Source organism: Mytilinidion resinicola (assembly GCF_010093595.1).
Source record: "Mytilinidion resinicola strain CBS 304.34 unplaced genomic scaffold BDZ99scaffold_21, whole genome shotgun sequence".
NCBI classification, from domain to species: domain Eukaryota; kingdom Fungi; phylum Ascomycota; class Dothideomycetes; order Mytilinidiales; family Mytilinidiaceae; genus Mytilinidion; species Mytilinidion resinicola.
In genome coordinates this window covers 377,302-399,717 of record NW_022985457.1, presented here as the reverse complement: position 1 = coordinate 399,717, position 22,416 = coordinate 377,302, and the positions used below count along the sequence as shown (strand labels likewise).

The following is a 22,416-nucleotide window of genomic DNA, read 5'->3' as shown; positions in this document are numbered from 1 at the left end:
GCAGCTCTGTACTACCTCCACACAGGACTTGGAGTAAACCAGCGAAAGACGTCACATTCTGTGGGCTCATCATGATACCTGGTGCTTGATATATGTCCTGTATTTTCAAAGCGTTCAGGACATCCACATTGAAACATGAACGCGCGTAATACATGCATTACACCTCTCACCGACAATCTTGTCTTACTTATATCCCCGATTCGAGGACCGTGCACTTCCAAACGACACGTTTCATAGTACGTGTCAAACTTGCGACGAATCCTTCAGACTGTCCCTCATCACACGAGTGCCTGTGCAACGAGCATTATTCTTCTCTGATTGGTGCCGATATTCAACACCACAACAACCTATACCGCATTGCAGTAACCGCCTTGTACCACGGCCACGAAGCTGGGCTTCGGTAAACAGTCCTTGAGGACTTCATTCGTCAATCTAAGGACGAAGGCATATCTGTTCATGAAAATCTATGTGTTCACCATGCCAGCTCAAGTGAGAAAACTCCCCGGTGTTCTAAAACGCGGCTGACAGGAAACAGCAAAGTGTGCTTGATCGCCTGAGATCAACAGAAGCGTCCATTGAAAAGGTGCTAGAATTGTGTAAAGTCCCGTCAATATCGGTTGGCGTATTACATGAAGGAGAAAAGATCTACACGAAAAGCTTTGGATACCGCGACATCGAAAACCAGCTCAGTGCCGATGAAAACAGTCTGTACATGCTCGCATCAGTGTCTAAACATTTCTTGGTAGCCGCGGTTGGTATTCTTGTTGATGCTGGCAAGATGAAGTGGGCGGACCCAGTCCGGCTCCATGTTCCGAACTTCGACCCCAGGGGCGACAAACGTATAGGGAAGCATGCAACCTTTACTCAGATCCTGCGACATTCAGGCGGCCTTTCGAACCCAGTGGTTTCGATGCTAGGGCCCAATGGGTCTGTCATACTTCAGCCAGAATATTTCATGGAACTCGTCAATGAGAGCCCCACGGGTAATGGCAAGATCCAATACTATGAGCAAACCTGGGAATATAGCAACGTGGGATACGGTGTTGTTGCTCTTGCGGTTGAGAGAATATCCGGTATGCCATATGCCGAGTTCATTCAAAAGGAGCTATTGGATCCTTTGAAATTGAACCGAACTATCGTGACCGAGGAAGGTTTCAAGAATGACGATAACGTGGCTTTCCCATATGCTCAATTGGATGACGGTTCTTGGACGAGACTGTCGCACGAGTGGACTTCCGAAAAGAACACTCCAGTGCTTGCAGCATTTGGCAAACGAAGCTCTGTAAACGACTTGCTACTGTGGTGTGCGGCGATAATGGGCGCGGAAGACACTGAGAAGAAAGATGAGCATTTTGGAATTCTCTCTGCCATCGGAAAAAATCCTTTGAAAAAGATGCAAACGATAAGATGGGGTCACTGGACTCGGCCGCATAATGATAGGTTCCAAAATCAATCCGAATATTGTTTAGGATGGTTTCGTGCAGTAATGCCATCTTGCCAGGTCTCATGGGGCTCCTATAATACCCCCTTCGACCAAGAACCAGATTTGTTTGAGTATATTCTCGGAGTCGACTCACCCAAAAGATTAGACATCAAGCACACGGGATTGGGTGCCGGCGTGTCTGTCTCTGTTCACACCTTTCCGGAGAGCCGCAGCGCTGTAATTGCACTCAGCAATGGACTGAACGTCGGTGATGCCAGCGATTTTGCAACACAGATTCTTATTCAGGAACTCTTCGACCTTCAGCCGCGTATAAGTCTGCTGCCTTTAGTAGAACGCGAGGTCGCGAAACGCGGCAAAGAATTCGAGGATACAATAATGAAAAAATGGCACGAACATCGAGATACTTCAACCCCGGAGAAGCCGCACGTGGACTTCACAGGAGACTACAGGGGGCTTGGCATAACCTTGACAGTCCGACAGAACGAAGATACGAGTATATTGGAGCTGGTCTTCAACGGCCGCGAAGACATCTGCGTGCCTTTGCAATACTACAACGTCGACAAATATTCCTACATGCCAACAGCGCGGGATGAGTGGTTGAAAGGTGGTTGGCTGGACTGGGACTACTACATGGTTGGGATTCTTGATTTCAAACGAAATGACAGCGGCGAAATCGATTCACTTGAGTGGCAGTGGGAGCAGCCATCACTACCAACCCGGTTCTGGAAGGAAGGTCATAGCTCCCTTTAAGCCAGTAGTCTGGATGAAATTCTTTCTTGGTAAGTCAAAGCGGTCCTCACTTTCTGTATTCTCGAACAAGACACTGACGAAAAGATAGCCAAAACTCATGAGCAAATGTATCATGGAGACCACGAGGAGCCAGTTGACTATACAGAGATCTCTTCGTGATAGAAATAACGATGAAGATGAGACTACCTGAGTAATGTTGATTTCTACCCTTTCCCTAATGTTCTTGCGGTTAGCTCCAAATGTCAGATACGTATGTACATACTTACTCTATCCTCTCCACTCAGCGATTTCAGCTTTTAGGCTCTTGAATGACTACGTTTCTAGTTTTTATCATATTAGCGGCACGTATGGGCTCTCGTCGTGGCGACTTTCTTGTCTGGATTCATTTGGCGTTTATTTGGCGTATGGCGGATCAAAATTATTTCGGCTCGACGTTCTACTCTCGGTTTTTCCTCCTGGATTTGTATTATTACTTTTATTTGAGTGTACGTATCAATAATCATGCGCGTAAACGGAACGAAATGTCGCTTCTCTAATTAATAAGATATATATGTAGTTATCTAGCCCTTTCTTAGTCATAGTTTCAACGCTGAAACCCTCAACTCGCTCGCCAGTGGGAGTAGAGAGCATTGTCGCTAGTAAAGCCCTGCTGATGCGCCCTCGCCACTTTTTTCACCTCAATGACATCCCTTTCCTCGAAATATGTATTGAGCCCACAACGGTTACAGACCCCGCGTGATGCCGGACCAGATTTACCAGTAACGACCAGCGTCGCGCCGCAATTATGGCAATCCAATCCAGTCCGACGCACGAATCGACAACCACCGAATTGTTTTAGTACTCGCGACGTGTTAAGCTTCCCCGGGGTTTTCGTTGCCCGTCCGCCTAGACCAGCTACGGAAACATCCTCTTCCTCCTTCAAAAGTAGTTCTATACCGGAGAGATAGTCCAAGTCGGGGCGCGGGTTGGTCCAGCGCTTTGTTTCCAGGACTATTGACTCGGCATCGGTTGCATTTGTGCTATATTTCCAGGAGCTCCCGGGCAAACAAACAATGTTCATCTCGTACTCTTCGGCAAGCCTCTTCGGGAGCTTCTCTCCGTCCAAGAACGCGCCGGCCTCGACTACGAGTGTCATTCCCGAGAATCGCGGTCCAATCTTCAGGCTTTTCGGGATATATAGAAAGTCCTCATCGTCCTCGAGAAGCAACCTGAATCCACTGGGTAAAATGAGGCGCAGCTCCAGCGACATCTTCCACTCGTCCAGCAATTGACAAACATGTTCAACGTTCGTCGTAGTCATGTCTACATACCAAGACCTGTTGTCCTTGGGCGCTTTCCCCATGTGCATCTTGGGATGGTTCTTGGCTCGTTCTATGTCCTCAAACTCGAACTCCTCGGTGGCCTGAAGACCGCGTGAGCCTTCTAGCGGCAGGAACACCTCTAATTTTCGGATCAATGATAGCGCTCGAGGTCCGATGGCGGTAAAGAAGCGCCGGCAACCGTTCCATTCCATGTCGCTCGAAAAGCGGAATGTGTTCTGAGTCCAGAAGAGATGGCCAGCTTCCCACTGGATTTGCTTGCAGGTGGCCATGAGTCCAGTGGCCATTTCTTTGCGAACATACTGAAGATCTTTTTGGTCTCGGAATTTGGGTTCATGATTGTCACGGTTGTATGTACTGAGTGGGGGAGCTTCATCAACCGCTTTGGCTTTCCTTTTGGCAAGGCCTGGGTTGTCTTCTGGTTTTTCGATGTATTTGCGGGGGAACAAGTCAATTGGATCCGCACGCACGAGCGCAGCTTCGTATATGAGCATTCGGGTTTCTCCTGGGAGATCAAGGAGTGGTGAGTCTTGGTAGACATTATTCTTTCGAGGTCGGTACTTGGAACGGCGCGCCATTTTGTCGATAGGTCAGTAGACTGCTGCGTGAAAGGTTTTCGATAGATGCAGAGTTGGAGATGAAATGTGCAGCACGAGCCCAGCGGTGTAGAAATATACGGGTGTCAATGGTACGTGTCAATGCATCGGTGGCTGAGGCTGAGGCTGAGTTCCATGATACTACTCAGCCCCAGACAGAAATTAGATCTAACCCAATGACTCCATAACCTAGTGACATAGATCTAAAAGCAGTAGGGCAATGAATCAGTTAGGAGTCACACATTAGGGGAACCAGCATTTGTAGGTATCTATCGGAGACTTTATCTCAGGAACCTCAGACGCTCTACAGAGAATTCTTGTGGCGGTTGCATAACTTAGCACCTAACCCCCCACCCCCCCTGCAACCCCAAAATTCCTCTGTAGAGCGTCTGAGCTCAAATGGGCGCTCTTTTGCGTGGAGCAGGTTGGAATTCAACAGGCTCATTTTCTTTAGTGGATGAAAAAGGTATTACCCAGTAGCTATCATTATAATTGTTAATGCAATCGAATGCTAAGGTTCCTAAGTACTCAATTCACACATCTATGCCTTGCTACCTAGTCTATTAGGGGGCGAAGTACAGCGTTAAAAAGAGAGAGTTTATTTTTGGAGCCGGTCGGGGCTCACTTTTTTAATCCGCTTTTAAGATGGAACTTTACCACCACAACCTCTTTCACCCTAAGAACCTAGGAGCTGCTTCTTTATACTCTTAAGAAGCAGCTCCTAGGTTCTTAGGGTGAAAGAAGTTGTGGTGGTGGAATGCGACCGTGTGCAGTTGTGGGAGTTTCTATGCACCGCCCTTACAAAATGCGACCATTTTCTCCCTGACCCTCTACGAGGAATTCCTTGCCTGTCCGTGCGCATCACGTGTATGAGCATAAAATGCATAAGCTTGCACGGGCACACGTTCACCGCAGGACGGGCAAGGCAATTCCTCGTTAGAGGGTCTGAGGTTCCTGAGATAATCGGAGATTCAAAAAGCATGGAATATCTGGCACGTGATATTGCTGACTAATGCGCTCTTCCGTGAATTTAAGCGTCAAAATTCTCCCCACTCAAACCGGAGTCATCTCCTCAACCCTCATCCATCGTAGTTCCCGCGCCTAGCCTGCCATCAACAGTTGCTCAAATAACCTCTGATAACCCACTAACCAGTGAGTATCTCGTGTTGTCGCCAACCATATTGACTCACGTCGCTACAATGATGAATTGCCATTATTTTTTAATTTGTTTCAACCCCTTATGAACACTATTGATTATGCATGGCTGCCTCTTCCTGAAATGCACACCAGTCCCCTCATTTCATGTCTACCGACTGATAGGTTGAGATGCTGACGAGCTATCGGAGCTTTGCGAGCTAGGTCTCTGCGATCGCAGTGTCGAACCGTTACCTCTACACCAATTCATCGATTCATCGTAGTCGGACCCCAGTACCGCAACGGGACACCTTGGTGGGGACGGTGGAATATAATGGCATACCAAGTTATGATAACCGTGAGGCTGGTGTAATTGAGATTGAGATTTAGCTATCGGCTTTCATAGCCAGGACACGATTGTTGTACTGTAGTGTATGTACATACATAATGGTTGGAGTGCCATACCAAGCTCCATGCAGAGCATCACCGTCGCGCTCTCTTCCTTTTCGCTCCGGTTGCAGTTGTCTTGCTTTCATGAGAAGATTGCTTGCTACCAACGAGTCTCATTAAATGCTTAACGGCTTGATCCTTCTCAGCAGCACTCTTGTAGCCAGAGTCGGAATAAATAAAGTTCGTAATGGCTCGTTTCATCTCTCGTCGAGTCGCTGCGAGGAGTTTTTTGTTGAGTGCAATTTCTCGATTGTACCATGCGAGCCTCTGCTGCCATTCTTCTTCCGACTCTTCGCCTGTGAACGGCGGGAGCTTCACATCTTTAGCTGATATCAGAAGCGTAGGGACTGGTAGGAATATATCCACCTTCTCTGGAATGATCTGTGGTTTCTCGACCCGTGCCGAGCGGGGCCGCAGGTTATATCGACTTCCCGACATATGAGGGGCACGCGGGCAATGATGGAAACGTTTCAAGAGCGGTGTTGTAAATAGCTGCGACGAAGAGAACAACGATGCTAAGGATACAAAACAGCGAGCAGTGTGGGCTTCTGTTATCGTTGTCTTGAGTCATATGAGGCGTTAAAAGGGGTCGCCCGATGCGCAAAGGCGTCGTGCACGAGCATCCTCATCTCAATCGATATTCCCTTCGACGCGAAAGATGATTGCGCTCTCTTTTGTTTGCCGTACATACCAAGTAGTTTTAAAATGCACCACATCATTACTTGTAAGCACACTTTTGACGAAACATGGTTTGATTCCAGCACACCATTTCGTAACCTACTTCCTCTCACGTCCGCCTACCAAGAACCAAAGTCTAGATCGCTGACGAAACAACCCCAAACACACTCACTTCAACTTCAGCTTACCCGCCAGGTCCCTCAATTGCGCCAGGGTCTCCACAAAGTCAGGTATTCCCTCTTCCTCGCGCTCCTTTGCCACTACCTCTGCCACAGATAGGATGCCCTTAGCCTCTGCCTGAATACAGTCTTTCAGTTCCTCGATTCGCCATTTCAGGTAATCCTGCATGGAATCTGATGCTTCCTGAATGACCTTGTACTCATCCGCGATCTTTCGTCGCGCCTTTCTTATTTTGTGTGATGCGATGTTGATTCGGTTTTGTTTTTCGTCGTCAGCTTTTGGAGCCATGTTTCTCTTCCTTGATTAGGTGGACAGAAAGCTCTGGTTAAGATATCGATAACAAGAAGAGGAGCGTCTCCGCGCCCGGGGACTAGGAGGTAGATATACTCATTTGTCTACAGGTTTGCAGTTTCCACGCAGGTGGACAGCGCTATCTGACACTCGACTTGTCTATCGCTTTCCTTGTCAAACCCAAGAGCAAATACCCATTTCAAAGTACGGACATCGCATCTGAGTTTGAGAAGACCACGAGATCTCTCAGCTGCAAGATTACATAGATACCATATGTCTAGAAGCTAAGTGCATGTTTCAGACCACAAGCACGCTGGTAGGTAGGAGTCTCGTCTTCCTTTTTCTCCGCGCGCTCGCGGACCCCACCACTATTTCGATGGTACTAAAACATTTCTCTTCAAAAAATCCCGCCAGTTATTCTGCGTGACTAGAAGCGTCCTGTCATGCTTTTATTTCTGTGCTAGGACGTGTGGTTGTTGAGTTATCCGCGAAAAGGTGGTGCTGGCCTCGAAAACCGAGAAATTTGGTTTCGCTCGGGGCTCGACAGGCTTGGCGCCAGCCAAGAGTTGCCGAATAGGTCTATGAAAGGAGCTATGAAGTTCCGCGCCCTCCAAACTCATTCTCAGTCAAGAAGCACCGGTTCCTCTCACGGCTAGATCCCCCGCCCCATCAAACTTCACTGCTCTCAGTCGCCATGCAGTCCAGCCGAAACCCACGAACACGTCCAATAGCCTATGCGCCGCCTTGCAGCTCCATTCTTTTCTCTCAAGCATCAGCATGGCGGAATAGTTCCCGGCCCTTCTCGAGTTCCTCCTCGAGCCTCGCAACCTTCGCGCGCGCCTCCATCCATCGGTCGTAAGCAGCATAGGCCTCCTACGCGACTAGGGTCTTCTCCCCATAGGGGTCTTTGAGCTCCTCCTCAAAGAAGAGGTTATTAGCGGTGTCGTACGCCTTCTTAGCCTTTACCACATCTTCGTTGGCTTTCGGAATAGCATCCCGGTCGCAATCGCGAAGGAAACTCAGTTTCGCAATACTACGCTCCCTAGCCTCGATCTCTTGCTTCAAGTCGTGGATCTGCTGCTCCAAGTCGCGGATGTTGTCCTCTTCTAGTTGCTCGATCTCCTCTCCTTGCTCGTTCTCTGGGAATCGCATGGCTTCTCTCGGGTTCCGTATACGAGGTTGTACTCGGCCACAGTGGCGCCGTCGGTGCCCTCGGAGGGAGCTTGCGGGTCCATCTACTCGACCTTAGCTTGAGTGCACACGCGTCAGAGAGGGGCGAATCACGTTGGTAGATGGCAGATTCTGAACCGATTCTGAGGATGCTTGTACCAGCTTTGGAAGGGCGTGGGTCAGCTAGCAGGGGTTTATGAATGCCGACTTGGTGAATGGAAAGAAGATGACGGAATCGAGGGCACTTGTGGCTTCTCATTCGTAAACCCCGCGCTCGTAGCCGTCTATGCGGCCCGCAGCGTGCAGACTCGGGGTGGCATCCATCCAGACACCTCTCCCGGTTTGATCCATCCCCTCAAACCACTCATCAATAGAAGGCAACACGACCCCTAAGTCCGTGAGCAAACAAACCCTCTCAACTGCATTACCCCGTCCTGGGAACCGCCATCAAAAAGCCACAACTCCAAACCCCATCGTCGCGTAAAAATCGCACAAACATACCGTCCTCCCTCCCATGCCTTACTTTGTATGTCAACTCAGTCCACCAGCCTCTCAAACCCCCTCCCCCTCCCCCTCCCCAAACAACCCCCCCACCTCCCTCGCCGCCCCGAGCAACTTCGGCATCTCCGCCCTAACCTCCTCCCTCGACACCACCGTCCCATCCTCGGGCAAGACCCTATCCCGCGCAGCGCCGAGCACGTCGTTGATCGCCTCGACCCTGGCCACGAAGGCGCGGAGGACGTCCATCTCGGCGGCACTGGTGAGGGTGATGGTGGTGATGGGGATGGGTGGGGGTTGGTGGCCGGCCATTGTGTTTTGGATTTGGAGAGAGGAAAGAAAGTGTCGGTGGAGGACTTGGGGGTTTGGTTTGGGGATGGATGCTGCGGGGGTCTGGAGAGGGTGGGTGAGTGGAGGGTATCAGAGGGGGAAAAAAGGGGGGGGGGGCCCTTACTGGATGTGGTTGAGAGCGGCTTGGTGTTTTTTGCCAAGGTTTGGGTGGTGCGCCGGAGACGTGTAGAGGTGTTTGGAGAGTTTGCAGGGCTGGAGAGGGTTACGAGCGAGACGGCTGGATGATGTACTAACCACTCCTTTCTCAGGGCCATGCGTGCGGATGCTAGCAGCTTGTAGGGAGCAGCAAAGGGACGGCTTTCTGTAAGCCTGTCCCGTGGATTCCGATATCGTCTAGGGCTAGTTTGCTCTCTGCCAACGAGACAATCAGGCGCATGCTTCCGTCTAAAGTATTTGGGTAGGAGGCGCAGACGCAGCGTTGGACAAACAACACGAAGAAACGATGTCTCCGTGGAAACGAAGTCTGGGATGCTCCATTTGCTTCCAAAACTCGCTCACCCCATACAACACTTTCGAAGAAACGTACTTTCCATTCCACTACCGCTCCTACCTACCCCCAGCCCCTATCACCCCTACCAAATCCTCTTCGCAACCATCGCATACCGACTAACCCCGCCAAGCCCATCTCCCACCCCCTTCTCCCTCTCCCTCGCCTCCCTCTCCCTCCCCTTCGCATCCCTCTCCCGCAACGCCTTCAACCCCTCGGGATCATCCGCGTAAATCCACCGCCTCTTCTCCTCCTCCACCTCTACAACCCCCCACCCCCCAATCCGCTTGCCCCCCGTATCCACCACCATCCGCTCCCGTTCCTTCATATCCTTATACCTCCCCCTCGCAAAACTAAGCAAACACATCCCCAGCACCAGCTTCAGCGCCAGCAGCACGAGGTAGCACACGAGGAAGACGACGAGCATCGTCGCGAAGGCGATGAGGTCGTCGACGGACCACCAGTTGAACGAGGTGAAGGCGTCGGCGGCGCCGCCGGCGCCGAAGGAGGAGCGGCCGAGGGCGCGGCGGAAGATGTGGTCGATGTGGGCGAGGGCGGCGGTGGTGGCGGGCGAGGTTGGGGAGGACGAGTCGGTGGAGAGGGAGGTCGCGGCCGAGGGGAGCGGCGGCGGCATGTGGGTGGCGAGGAACATGTGGTAGGTCTGCACGAGGGCGCGGATGAAGAGGCAGGAGAGGGGGAGCACGGGGAGGCCGAGGCGTTTGGTTAGGTTTTGGTCCGCGAAGGCCTGGCGGGGTTGTAAGTGATGTGAGCGATACTTGAAAAGTGGGTTGATGGACTTACGTTGGAGTAGTAGTCCTTGGCCAGAACGTCTAGGAAACGGCCGTAGACTGCGGGCTTGACGTTGTTGAACTTGGTGATGTAGGAATGCTTGATCCAGTCAACCAACATCTCACTCCCCAAGACCAGCAGAAACGGTCCAAAGACTTGCCCAGTCCACTTCGGGAAAATCGTAAAGCTGAGAGGAATGATACTCGTAGTCCTAGTCGGTGCGCCGGTCGAGTTGCTACCCACGCTGCTAGAGGACCCTGAATCACCGAGGCTGATACTCAAGCCGCCGACCTCGACGATATTCCGCATCGCAATGATCATAAGCATAAGCCAGAGCTGGAACCGCTCTACCACATCTGCACATGTGAGCTGGAAGAGGTTCTCCTTTTCGAACTTTTTGAAGACAGTTCCCTTGATCTCGACGAACTGATTCGACATAAGGAGTGTCAAAAGCGCGTTCGAGTACGAGTTTACGGCGACGTTGAGTGTAATGACCTGGTAGAACAACGCCGTAGCGTGAATGACGTTGTACGCAAGGGCAAGGATGAACATATAAAAAGGTCGAATTACTTTACTCCGACCATCGGCGTTTCGGTCAAGCGTCTCTTTGGAGAGCAAGCATTCGAGGACGTCTTGGCCAAGCGCGGAGAATAGGCGATCACAAACCTGTCATTGTGAGTGATGAGATGAGATAGTTGGACAATACATACCTCAAGGACGTTGTAGATGACGTAAAGCTTGATAGCCGCTTGCCCACGGATACCGTGATACATCTTACTAGCATCAAACCGCATCAAGATCGCACAACTCGCAATCACCAATAGACCCTTCAGGATATCCGCCTTATGGCTTGGCATAAGTGCTGACGGTGTAGACTTCGTCCTCCGGTGTCTGTATGCCGAACTTCGTGCATATTTCCTCGGCTCAGGGAAGGTATTATACGAGATATTTCCATTCTCTCTCGGCGTCCCAGAATTTGGAGACATGGTGTTCGATGCCGACGGGCGTCGTGACCTACGACCTTCATCTGCCGGATTACCTGCTGCTACAGGTTCTGGCTTCTGTAGCTTTCTTCTCCGCCACACTCGCCCAAGTCCCCAGTACACAAAACTCGCTAGGTCTCGAATCTCTTTTACCACCAGCGCCGCCCACCACTGGATGAGAACCCAAACCGCTCTTAGAAACCTCAGCGGAAGAATTGTAAAGACATACAGCCATGCATCGAGACACGCCAATGCACCAAATCCAAGGATCTGCTCAAGCTGCGGAGGGAGATAGAGGAAATTCAGTATACGCTCAAACTTTATCGCTGAAGACTCGTAGGGAAAATCGCTGTTCAAAGGACGGTAAATATACAGAGGCGAGGGTTTATCGGAAGAGAGCTCTAGTTGCAGGTACGTGGGTATCGATAATGGCGGGAGCGGCATTGACGGCGGCATGGGTGATGGAGCACCACCATCGGGGGCCGCAGAGGCCTTGAGACTTCCAGACCCAAGCGGTCCATTGCCCTTATCGTCCAGTATCAACGGCGATGGTACTGTCCGCCCGGATCGCTGTTCCGAGTTCCGCTGGCTTGAATGCTTCCTCCGTATGACAGTCGGTGTCGAGATAGCTCTCGAGGACAGACTCGGGCGTCCAACCCTGGCTTCGCCGATTGGTGATTTGACCGCTACCGCTTCTGCTCCCTGCTTCGTTGCCGGTGCTTTCGAGACGCTGGGCCTAAGGCTGTCACTGCTGATGCTTGTGTCGCCATTATGCGCTGCTTCTTCTTCAAGTATTCCAAGAGTCGACGACGCCATCGAGACACTCCCTCCCCCGTCCTCATTATGCCCCCCCTCTTCCTCAAGTATCCCCAACCCCGCCTTCTCCTCAACTCCCTTCTCACCGCCTTCTCCACGGAGCGATCGACTCAACAACGGCGCATCCTCCTCCGGTATAGGCGACGCCGCTCGAATCGGCAAACTCGTCGGCGAACTCGTAAGCTCCTGTATCTGCGCCGGCGAAAGCTTCAGCACCTTCTCCCTATCATTTTGGTCGGAAGTATGCGATCCCACACTGCTCTTCCGCCGCCTATCCCCCGGCCTGTGGATCCGCGGTGCTTGTTTCGAATCTCTCAAGCCATCCAGCGGCACAGCTTCGTCCTGGACGTTCGAGAGCCTACTGCGCGAGTCGTCGGAAGTTACGGAGCTATCCTCGGTATCCCGTTCTCGTTCTCGTTCGCGTTGCTGGCGATGGCCGTTTGCTGGGATTACGGGGGACAGCGCGGGCGTCGGGAGCTGGAGCTGGAGCTGGTCATTGGGTGGGAGGAGGACAGAGACATCGCCGTCCGCGCGTGTCTCTCTAGCTCCGTTCATAGTGGCTTGGGTGGGCTGTTGTTGCGCAGAGCATGGTGCCCAACATGTCCTTTGTGGAGGTGAGTTCAAGATTGTTGAAGCTCGGACGAAATGGGAAGCAGGGGTGTTGGCCGGGGCTTGGCGAGAAGGGTTCTCCACCGCGAGAACGATGGTTCACTCAACACCATCAACGGCACCGTGGTGGGGCGAGGTAGTGTTTGGTAAGCATAGGCTTGTTTATTTCGTTCGTCTCCTCTTCCTATATTCGAAACCAACGTGTCAAATCGTCGATACGGCTTTGCCCATCTTCACGGTGTCCAGCGACTACGAGTCCGACTTCATACAAAGGTGGCACTCATCACATCAATACAGAAACAAAGCTTATTTCAATCTCTCTCATTCATGCCCTGCTATTCAAATAAAACCGCTTTCCACGGTCAATCTACGGTACAACCCATCCCAATGCCTACATAGAAAAGCCTTCCTAGGTCTACAGGAAGGAAAGAGAAAGAAATACCCGGACCTGTTCCAAAGTCCTCCGCATCAGTTGGTTCATTCTCAGAAGCACAAACACGCTAAAAGAAACGACAAATATACAGAGTTTGAAGGAAATGGGGATAGGATAGATCAGGTCCACGTCTCGCTTACTCGGTCTGAAAAAATGTTAGAACCCTCTCTGCTTTTCGATTCGACAATCTAGTCTTTTTGGCAGCAACACACATGCGGACCGGCCTTGATGACCTCAGTCGTAGCTTGATCCTCGTACTTCTTGAAGTTATCCATGAACAGCGTGCCGAGCTTCTTGACCTCGCCCTTGAAGTCGGTGGTGCCGTTCCACGCTTTCGCGGGGTTGAGCAGCTCGTCGGGGACGTTGGGGCAGGTCTTTGGCACGGAGAGGTTGAAGGTCTCGTACGTCTCGTACTCGGCCTTTGCGAGCTCGCCAGAGTGGATGGCATCGAGGATGGCGCGAGTGTACTTGAGCGGGCAGCGCTTGCCGCCGGTGGTGGCACCAGCTCCGACCCAGCCGGTGTTGAGGAGCCAGGCATTCGACCCGTGCTCTGCAATCTTCTCCGCCAACATCTTCGCGTAGCGCATGGGGTGTAGGGCCAAGAAGGGTTGAGCGAAGCACGATGAGAAGGTAGCGGTGGGTTCTGTCACGCCCTGCTCGGTACCGGCCATCTTGGAGGTGTATCCGGAGATGAAATGGTACATGGTCTGCTCGGTGCTGAGTTTCGAGATGGGTGGAAGCACACCGCGAGCGTCGCAGGTCAAGAGGATGATGTTCTTCGGGTGGCTTGAGCTAATGCAAGGAATCTTCGTGTTCTCGATGTACTCGATGGGGTAGGCGCAGCGGGTGTTCTCCGTCAGAGTATCATCATCGTAGTCAACAATACGGGTCTCCGGGTCGAAGACGACGTTCTCCAGGATCGAGCCGAACTTGATAGCACCGAAGATATCGGGCTCCTTCTCCGCGGACAGACCAATCGTCTTGGCGTAGCAGCCCCCCTCAATGTTGAAGATGCCCTTGTCGCTCCAGCAGTGCTCGTCATCACCGATGAGAGCACGCTTGGGGTCGGCAGAGAGCGTAGTCTTGCCAGTACCCGAAAGACCGAAGAAGACAGTGACGTCGCCGTTCTGGCCCTCGTTGGCGGAGGAGTGGAGCGTGAGAACGTTGTGCTTGACCGGCATCTCGTAGAAGAGAACGGTGAAGACACCTTTCTTCATCTCGCCAGCATACTCGGTTCCGAGGATGACCATCTCCTGGTCCTTGAAGTTGATGGCAACTGACGTCGCAGAGGTCATACCAGAGGTGTATCTGTTCGCCGGGAACGCACCGCCGTTGTAGATGGTGTAATCCGGGTGGAAGCCCTCCAACTCGGCCTTCGTCGGTCGGATGAGCATGTTGCGCATGAAGAGAGCGTGGTAGGCGCGGGCGCAGACAACTCGGACCCGGATCCTGTACCGCTCGTCCCAGCCAGCGAAGCCGTCGACGACATAGATGCGGTTCCTCGTGTTCAGGTAGTCGATGGCACGTTCTCGGTTGATTCTCCAGACCTGGGACAACAGTCAGTACATGTTCGTGAGGAATCACGTGCGCGGCGATAGGGCGGAAAAAGCACAGCACCCATGCAGGAAAATCAATGCGGGGGAACGCCACATGCAGCACATGCCGCATAGCATGGGACATCCCGATCCGACGACCATCCTCGGTTATGGTCTCTGCCAGTATGACGTCGGACCATTTATCTGGCGCACGACCAACCACCATGAGAGCGAAATGGGAAAGAGAGGGGAGCTTACTTCGGGCGTCATCGGCTTGTTGACTGGGCCCCACCAGATGTCATTTTCTGAGCTCTCTTCCTTCACAATACGCTTGTCTGAGGGTGACCGGCCAGTCTTCGCACCCGAATATGCCGACAATGCACCGGAAGATGTGATGGCCGAGCCGGTCTCGTAGACTAGGGCGTCTTCATAGAGGGCGGCGACGGAGGGGTTGGCGACCTGGAGCGATGTTAGCTGCCGTTGGAGGGCAGGGAGTGATAAGAGGGGGGCTAGCGTACAATGGCGACTCGGTCGTAGTCGATGTGTGCTTTGTCGTGGAGCTCTTCTTCGATCTCGGTATGCTCCCGCTGCGGCCTGGAAGAAGGAATGGGTTAGCAAGAGCTCGGCGAGAGCAGGAGGCAGGTAGCGGACTCACTGGACGCCGGCAGGGTGCAGATTCGTCTTGTTGACGCTGGCGGAAACCATGGTGGTGAAGGGAGCTGTTTTGAGGGAGGTGGAGTGGAAATTGGTGCGTTGCTGTTTGGCGACCTGTTGACGGGCGAAGTCTTGGGCCAAGGGAGCTGGTGATGCAGTTCGAACAATGGGCGGGGAGCCCGTCCCTTTAAGAGCTCCAGCCATATCGTCGTTTGTCGGAACAAGCCTCAGCGTCGACAGCGTCCTGGCTCGGAACAGGCTAGGCAGAGCAGCTCCTGGAGCTGTTGCGCAGTGCTGATTGGGTGCGGCGGCGTGGTGAGGGTCGTGCCGAGGATGGGAGCCGTGGAGAGGGTTCCTGATTCTTCCGAGCGGTGACGAGAACAAGCCGGGGCGGCGCTGGCTCGCTGCAATGGCCGCTTCGGCTGTATTTGTGCGTGCTGGTGGACGGGCGAGGGCTGGGAGCAGGCGGTGCGCGCTGAGCATGAGCGGATGAGGAGAGATGGACCCATGGGATGTTGCAGCGAGAGGCCTCAGCCGGTGACATAATGACGACGCTGTGAGTGGCCGCATGGGCAGACCGCGGGGCAGCAGACGGCAGAGCTGGAGGCTGGCCACGGCGGGAGACGTCACGTTCGCGCGATGGACAGCTGCGGCGCTTTGTTGAAGCTAGAGCTCCCCGCATTCCGCTGAGGAGTGTGGGAGTTACTGTGCCCTTTACGCAGGCACGAGGCCGTGACGCTATCGCTATTCTGCCCGCGGCGTGGCTGCCATCCACGTCCTTCACGCGTGCGATGCAAACGGCAGGGCGCTAGCCGCGTTGGAGCAGCTCCCATCCACCTCAAGACGACGGCAGCAGCGTCTGGGGATGGAGCATCTCGGGACCGCCAGGCTGGAGAGACCGTCGCGGTCGGGACGGGCACGCGACGGCCAATCGCAGCGGCGGCGCACCCGAATGCCATCTGTCCGAGTGCTGCTGCGCCCCCGCGTGAAAAGAGCGCATTCTAGATTGCCTGCGCGCCCGAGCAGCTTTTGCCTCGCGCGCCACGGCCAGCTATCGTCGTGAATGCTATCATCACTCCCCGCCATCGCCGCCAAGCCCGAGCCAACACTGCCGATCTTGCGTCGTCCGGCATCATCCTTCCTTCAGCGCTGAACACACGTGTTTATCTCACAGACGAGTTATTAAAGTCGTACTCAATTAAGCAGTCGAGCTACGCAGCTCGCACCTTTACCGCTCTATACACGCCACTATCCACGTATCCTACACCGCTTATATCCTACGCGCAAGTCATGTATGCACTATTCTGACACGGCTGCTTATTCTGACACGGCTGCTCCGAGCAAGGGAGCTCTTGAAACGGACCCCTGCCCGTTGCGTCCGCGGCCGGCGGAACACTTCCCGCGCCTACGCCTTATCGCTCGTGCTCTGCTGTTTCTGCATCTCGCGCCTGTTCCTCCGCGCTGTGGGGCTCACGACGTCCTTGATCTTTTGGAAGCCGCCCAGATAGAGGTACGAGCAGACGAAGACGACGGCGAAGTTGAAGAGAACGTAGGCCCCTGGGAGTATCAGTATCGTGATCAATTTGCGTCAATCACTATCTTCAAACTTACAGAATATGCCAAAGTCGCGCCAGATATGACTCGGCTCAATGTTGAAGCTCGCCGCGAACGCCGTCCCGTTGCTGTACTGGCAGAACCCGCAGTCCCCGCTTGGCTGAGTCTGCACGTAGCCACCGGTTTGTGCTGCAAAGGGGCCAGCATACGTCTGGCAGTTTTGGCCCGGAGGTGCAGGGAATATCGCGAGTTCAGCGGCCGAGCAGCGAATGGGGACGCCGTCAGTGAGTAATGCCAACATGCCTTCCAAGAGGTATTTGAACGGTGTGAGCCAATACATCCAGGATCTCCAGAAGTATGGGAGGGAAGCATATGGGACCACCACGCCGCAGAAACTGACGACTGGAGGACGTTAGTGGCTGGAGTCGTGAGGTTGCTGCATAGCACTTACTGAATGTAAAGAACAACGGCACAAGCAGCGAGGCCAGCAGTTCGTTGGGAGCGAACGAAGCAATTGCCTGGCCGAGGCCAAGATAGAACATTTCGAACGCAATGACATAGAGCCAAATGCTCGCCGACGTATACGTATCTCTCGGGAACCATGTAGCCCAGTACCAACAGCACCAATAGATGGTGCCAGCCACAATTCGATAAGGGATCTCACTCAGTATAGTTCCCCAGACGAAAGCAGACCAAGAGTAAATCTTCGAGTTGCCTTCTCGTGACGAGTATATAGACCGCATGTTGAGATATCGCGGTTGCAATTGCTGAATAAGCGGCGGGCAGATAGTCAATGTCATGAAGACAGAGAAGAGCCGAGACTGCATGTCGATGTGGCTATTTCCTAGATGCCAGAACGTGAACGTGTTGAAGAGACCGGTGAAGATATGGAGCATGAACATTCCACTGCGAGGATTAGCCACGATAACTACAGCTACAGGCGGAGACTTACACAACGTATGCCGGATCCCTCCACATAGCCACAAAGCTCCTATGAACAACGACAGACATCTGCGTCGCCCAAGGCATCGCATACTCCCTGTCATCACCAGTGTTATGCTTCGCGGACTCGCTCCGACGGCTACTAATAATTTCTTGCACTTCATGAGACAACTTCTCGTTTTCTGGCGATTTCGCCCAGACTTCGCCCCAGTCCTGGCCTTTGTAGTCCGGGTTTCCAGCACCGATAGCTTCGAGCATGTACTCTGCGGGATTCGTCTTCGGGGGACACTTCTTGGCCCCATTCTTCTCGAGATAGTCCAGCAGTATGCGGCTGTCGTGGCCGAGCTCGCCAAAGTACGCCGTGCTACCGCCATTCTTCAAAAGCAGCAGTTGGTCGAAATGTTCGAAGAGCACTGAGGATGGCTGATGGATTGTGCAGAGGATAGCTTGGCCGGCATCCGCGAGCTTGCGGAGGAACCTCACAATGTTGAAGGCTGCCCCGGAGTCCAATCCAGAGGTCGGTTCGTCGAGGAACATAAGAAGTTCGGGTTTACTAGCTAATTCAACGCCGATGGTGACACGCTTGCGTTGTTCCTGATTCAGGCCAGAACCGGGCTTGCCGATGGCGGCACCTGCGATTTCTCGCATCTCCAGGAGGTCGATGATTCGCTCTACGTAATCGTATTTCTCCTCAAGAGGCGTTTCCTTGGGTTGACGCAGCCTTGCGGAGAATCGAAGGGCTTCCCGTACCGTTGCAGTAGATTCGTGAACGTCCATTTGCTCAGCAAAGCCAGTAGACCGCTGAAATGATGAGGGGAGCGGGCGACCATCGACCAAGAAATCTCCCGTGACAACACCGAACCGGATTCTCTGTGCAAGGGCGTTGAGCAAAGTCGTCTTACCCGCTCCTGATGCTCCCATTAGCGCAGTGAGCTTGCCGGGCTTGACGTATCCCTGCACTTCATTAAGCAATTTTCGTTCGCCCTTCTCGACAGGAATCGTGTAGTTGACATTCTGCCAGGTGAAGATTGTCTCGTTTCTGGCAACACCTTTGGTAGCTTCATTATCGCTCTCGCTGGTCGGCTCATCCTTGGGAGCACCAGCGCCAGCTGCTTGAGTCTTTCCAGTCTCCTCATCTCTTGGCTGGGCGTTATCTTCCATGGCCTTCTCAACAGACTTCGGAACCTGGCCTCTCTTGTAGATTGTCACTGCGCCGCCGCCCTTATTCGGTTTCTGAATCTCCATTCCGACGGCAGTAAGGACAACGAAGAAGATAAAGAAGACACAGATGAAGCCGAAGTTCCGCCACAAGTGGGACCGCGAGTAGCGATATGCGACTTGAATGTAGTTGGCACCGTTGACGGTCAAACTTCCGGGAGTGCTCCCTTGGAGAGCACACGATTGGTATCGTACATCGGCATTTGGGACCATGGGAACAATGTAGGGAGGAACGCATTCGAGTTCGAGGTTGTAGAACTCATTGGCCATTAACGCTTCGAAGCCGTACTGGACCGGGTTGATCCAGCGAAGCCAGGAAAACCATGGGTGCATCTTTTGCGGAGGAATCAGGTAACCTGTGTACACTACTAGTGCCTGGATAGCTACACCTGTAATTCGAGTAGCAGCATCAAGAGACCCTACTAATGCTCCGATGGCCCTGAAGAACGCGTACATCGTCATCGTTAAAATGAAGAGTAGCAATACGCTGATGAAGAATTGCGATGCTGTTCTTTGGAGACCGGCCATGAAGTACACCACGATGTCGAAAATGAGGACTTGAACAAGGACAAGCGGTACATCGACGACTGTTTGCGCGATCGCGAAAGCCGCAGGCCGGTAGAACGAGAAACTTTTGTGTTTCAGAAGAATGGGTCGACTCTGGAACGCGGCAGTCAACTCGGCGAGAGCCAACAGCGCGTTGAAGAGGAGCATGAAGAACATAACACCACCTCGCGTGAAGGCTCCTGCGACTGTCTTCGGAAGGTTGTAAAATAAGCTTCCAACAATCAGAGCTTGGAAAAGGATGCCGCCCCATTTGCCAATAAGAGACTGCCTGTCACCAGTCATGACAAGGAACTGGCGTCTGGTGCAAGCCATAATCTGGGCTTGGAAGCTCAAAGTATAGTTCTTCTTCTTGGTGGCTTTAGTTTGAGCTGCGTGGCGTTCCTCAACCAGTCTGGTGGTCTCTCGTTCGAACTCTTCAATCTCCGCCAAATTTTGCTGATGTCTTTCGCTCTTCATGAAAGCATCGGCGAACTGTTCTGCAGAACGAGGAACACGATCTTCCCAGCCTTCCTTGATATGCCGCTCATGCTCGTCAGTAACAGAAGTGAGGAAGTCTGATGTAGTCCAGCGGTCTCTAGAAAGTTGCATCAGCAGTTGTTCATAGCAAATGGTAAATCAGAAGCGCATACGGTTGTACAAAGCCTATGTTCTTAAAGTAATCGGCGGCCTGATCTGTGGGTCCAAAGTAGCAGCAACAGCCCTCGTCAATTAAGAGGACCTTGTCAAACAGATCCCACAAGGATTCTCCGGCCTGGTAAAGGGCAACGCTGGTCGAAATCTGGGCCATGTTGGTCAGGGAACGCAAACTCTGGACGTATTCCAGTGCAGTGCTCGCGTCAAGTCCTCGGGTGCTGTTGTCCCAAGATTGGACCGAAGCCTTGGTGATCATAGCTTCCGCAATACTGACACGCTTCTTCTCGCCTCCAGATACACCACGCACGAACTCGTTCCCTACTTTTGTGTTCATTGTATGCTCTATCTGCGCCAATTAATTAGTTCCCGAAGTTGTGTTCAAGATATCAGACGCTACTCACCCAAAAGAGTTTCGAAACGACGCGTAAGAACTCCCGGACGTAGTCGGCCCTTGATTCTCCATCATTTCGCGAGCTCTTGCCGGGCGTTCGTGTCTTAAGAGCGAAGCTAAGAGTCTCCTTCACTTTGAGTGTGGCGTAGTGCAGGTCATCTTCGGGGTTGTAGAGAACTAAGGGCGTTAGCTGATGCGTATTGCGAGAGCTACTCACAGCCGTTTCATTTTGGCATTCACGTACCTTCGCTACGATATTTCTTGGCCATTTCTTTCGCGTCTGTGCCACCATATGTGACATCACCTTGTACGTCTTCATAGCCGAAACGTTGATTTCCGATGATTTTGAGAAACGTGCTGCATCCAGCTCCAGGCCTGCCGAGAACTAACACCATCTCTCCAGGTTTAATACAACCCGAAAAGTCATCAAGAATCGTCCTAACAGGTGGCTTGTTTGCTGCTTTTCGAGGGCCTTTCGTGAAAAGATTCTTCAAAAACCGGGGTAGATCGAAGAAGAAGTCTCCAACTGACGGTTGCAGTGCCGCACCGAGACCCATACCCTTGACAGTGAGATGCTTGAACACGACGCCGACATGTCTCGTCTTCTCATCTTCGGATTGTTCTTGCCGTGTGCGACCAAACATACGTGACATGAGTCGGTTGATCTCCTGCTGCTCATCGTCGTCGGAACTGGCAGTTGCCGTGGTATCGACTCGTCCGAGGGAGTTTGTTCGTCGCTTCGACAAGGTCCTGAAAAGGTCGTCTTCCGTAATTTGTCTCCCTGACGCGGTTTTCTGCAGGCCTGGCCGCCTAGAAGCAGATGGCGCTGGCTTAATGGCCGCAAATCCGTCCTCATTATCGCTGAAGCCCTCCGCTTTCTCCTCTAATCTGGGCTTAGAGTCAACAGATTCAGCGGAGTGCTGAGAGTGATACGTGGCAATGCCACCCGCTTCATAGCGTTTCTCTGCTTCTCCGGGTGACGGCACGGCTGTGCTAGCATTGGAGGACGCATTGGGAGCTGAGGTCTCCTTGGTGATTGGTACCATCTCAGATGTCGGTGTCTGGGCGACGCCATCGTAGTTGAGATATGTACCGGTATTTACAGGTCGGGGCGTTGCAGTTCCAGGTGCTTCTGAGCTGCTTGAAGTAGTAGTTGCAGACGGCCTGGAACCAATATAAGATTGTTGACGGCTTGGATCAGCTGGAGTCTCAATCCATCCTCCAGGGAGATCTTCCACGTGGGGAGTGGGGCGCTCATCACTATTTGACATTGTGGTGTGAGACCCTAGATTGCGTTAGAAATACGGTGGTATTACGAAGTACATGGGAGATTCTTACCAGAAAGGGACACTTGAGATGGGTAGCTGCTAGTGAAGCAGTTACTCAAGCGGCATTGATGGCAAAGTTGTCGACAGCAGAAATAAGCACGAGACGTGGCTCTTCTTGATGAGGACCCCAAAGTTCATAGTCTTAGCTGTGCAGCGGCGTCCATGAATTTTGGTCCGATTGATGACCCCAGTGCTGTAGGTAGTGTTGACGTCACTGCTCTTTCACCCAACCATTTGTCCACCACGCTCACACGCTTGCGGCCTGGGCATATCGGCGTGCTGAAGGACCGAAATCCGATGCGGACCTCACAACCTTAATACCAATAACCCTGCTCATACAATAGACAAGCAGGATGGTAAGCTATTGGATCCTTTGGTGCCAAACTCGGGGTAGAGTTCGACCATCCGCATGTCGGCGTCTCGGTTTCTCGTCTTTCCTTCCAAATCCATATCAGTCGCAACCTTGGCCAAAGAGGGTAATTTGTGCGTTCGTATCTCAACTCACACAGTGCGCAGCGCCAGCTTTGGTGGAGGAGTCACAGAGTACGTACGAAGTAAGTAGGGACCCGCGGGATCCGGGACGGCTGCCAAGACGATTGCCGCGTATGTATCGAGA

At 52.7% G+C, this 22,416-nt stretch overlaps 6 protein-coding genes across 6 annotated transcripts; 1 reads left to right on the top strand and 5 right to left on the bottom strand.

Annotated features, from left to right (window-relative positions):
• Positions 1-37: 37 nt before the first annotated feature.
• BDZ99DRAFT_149166 (beta-lactamase/transpeptidase-like protein) lies at positions 38-2,360 on the top strand. The gene is made up of 3 exons (XM_033712760.1): positions 38-489; positions 536-2,223; positions 2,283-2,360. The coding sequence occupies exons 1-2, from the start codon at positions 457-459 to the stop codon at positions 2,192-2,194; spliced, it is 1,692 nt and encodes a 563-aa protein (XP_033571583.1). The 5' UTR covers positions 38-456; the 3' UTR covers positions 2,195-2,223; positions 2,283-2,360.
• A 358-nt stretch (positions 2,361-2,718) lies between these two features.
• On the bottom strand, positions 2,719-4,138 carry BDZ99DRAFT_467306 (uncharacterized protein). The gene has a single exon (XM_033720993.1). The coding sequence runs from the start codon at positions 4,089-4,091 to the stop codon at positions 2,793-2,795; it is 1,299 nt and encodes a 432-aa protein (XP_033571582.1). The 5' UTR covers positions 4,092-4,138; the 3' UTR covers positions 2,719-2,792.
• A 3,577-nt stretch (positions 4,139-7,715) lies between these two features.
• On the bottom strand, positions 7,716-8,822 carry BDZ99DRAFT_525448 (uncharacterized protein; the record flags this gene model as incomplete). The annotated part of the gene is made up of 3 exons (XM_033725997.1): positions 7,716-7,964; positions 8,018-8,077; positions 8,607-8,822. The coding sequence occupies 3 exons, from the start codon at positions 8,820-8,822 to the stop codon at positions 7,716-7,718; spliced, it is 525 nt and encodes a 174-aa protein (XP_033571581.1).
• Positions 8,823-9,433: 611 nt separating this feature from the next.
• Positions 9,434-12,535, bottom strand: BDZ99DRAFT_451715 (DUF747-domain-containing protein; the record flags this gene model as incomplete). Its single annotated transcript, XM_033718231.1, has 4 exons — positions 11,995-12,535; positions 10,848-11,877; positions 10,150-10,803; positions 9,434-10,093 (listed from the first exon to the last, which is right to left on the bottom strand). The coding sequence occupies exons 1-4, from the start codon at positions 12,489-12,491 to the stop codon at positions 9,434-9,436; spliced, it is 2,841 nt and encodes a 946-aa protein (XP_033571580.1). The 5' UTR covers positions 12,492-12,535.
• A 631-nt stretch (positions 12,536-13,166) lies between these two features.
• BDZ99DRAFT_397513 (ATP-utilizing phosphoenolpyruvate carboxykinase) lies at positions 13,167-15,218 on the bottom strand (the record flags this gene model as incomplete). Its single annotated transcript, XM_033716053.1, has 4 exons — positions 13,167-14,525; positions 14,772-14,972; positions 15,032-15,107; positions 15,169-15,218. 4 exons carry the CDS (start codon positions 15,216-15,218, stop codon positions 13,167-13,169), a joined length of 1,686 nt encoding a protein of 561 aa, XP_033571579.1.
• A 1,092-nt stretch (positions 15,219-16,310) lies between these two features.
• Positions 16,311-20,876, bottom strand: BDZ99DRAFT_148684 (ABC multidrug transporter-like protein). The gene is made up of 6 exons (XM_033712759.1): positions 20,483-20,876; positions 20,078-20,427; positions 17,674-20,022; positions 17,173-17,627; positions 16,779-17,123; positions 16,311-16,724 (listed from the first exon to the last, which is right to left on the bottom strand). The coding sequence occupies exons 1-6, from the start codon at positions 20,789-20,791 to the stop codon at positions 16,573-16,575; spliced, it is 3,960 nt and encodes a 1,319-aa protein (XP_033571578.1). The 5' UTR covers positions 20,792-20,876; the 3' UTR covers positions 16,311-16,572.
• Positions 20,877-22,416: the final 1,540 nt, after the last annotated feature.

What these genes read in the sequence shown, in the direction of transcription:
- BDZ99DRAFT_149166 (XM_033712760.1), top strand. Translation starts at nt 457, where the DNA reads ATGAAAATCTATGTGTTCACCATGCCAGCTCAA. An exon ending in TGTTCACCATGCCAGCTCAA is followed by an intron (nt 490 to 535) that starts GTGAGAAAACTC and finishes GACAGGAAACAG; the next exon opens with CAAAGTGTGCTTGATCGCCT.
- BDZ99DRAFT_467306 (XM_033720993.1), bottom strand. Translation starts at nt 4,091, where the DNA reads ATGGCGCGCCGTTCCAAGTACCGACCTCGAAAGAATAATGTCTACCAA.
- BDZ99DRAFT_148684 (XM_033712759.1), bottom strand. Translation starts at nt 20,791, where the DNA reads ATGAAGACGTACAAGGTGATGTCACATATGGTGGCACAGACGCGAAAG. An exon ending in GCCGTTGTTCTTTACATTCA is followed by an intron (nt 17,124 to 17,172) that starts GTAAGTGCTATG and finishes AACGTCCTCCAG; the next exon opens with TCGTCAGTTTCTGCGGCGTG. An exon ending in GCGCGACTTTGGCATATTCT is followed by an intron (nt 16,725 to 16,778) that starts GTAAGTTTGAAG and finishes TGATACTCCCAG; the next exon opens with GGGCCTACGTTCTCTTCAAC.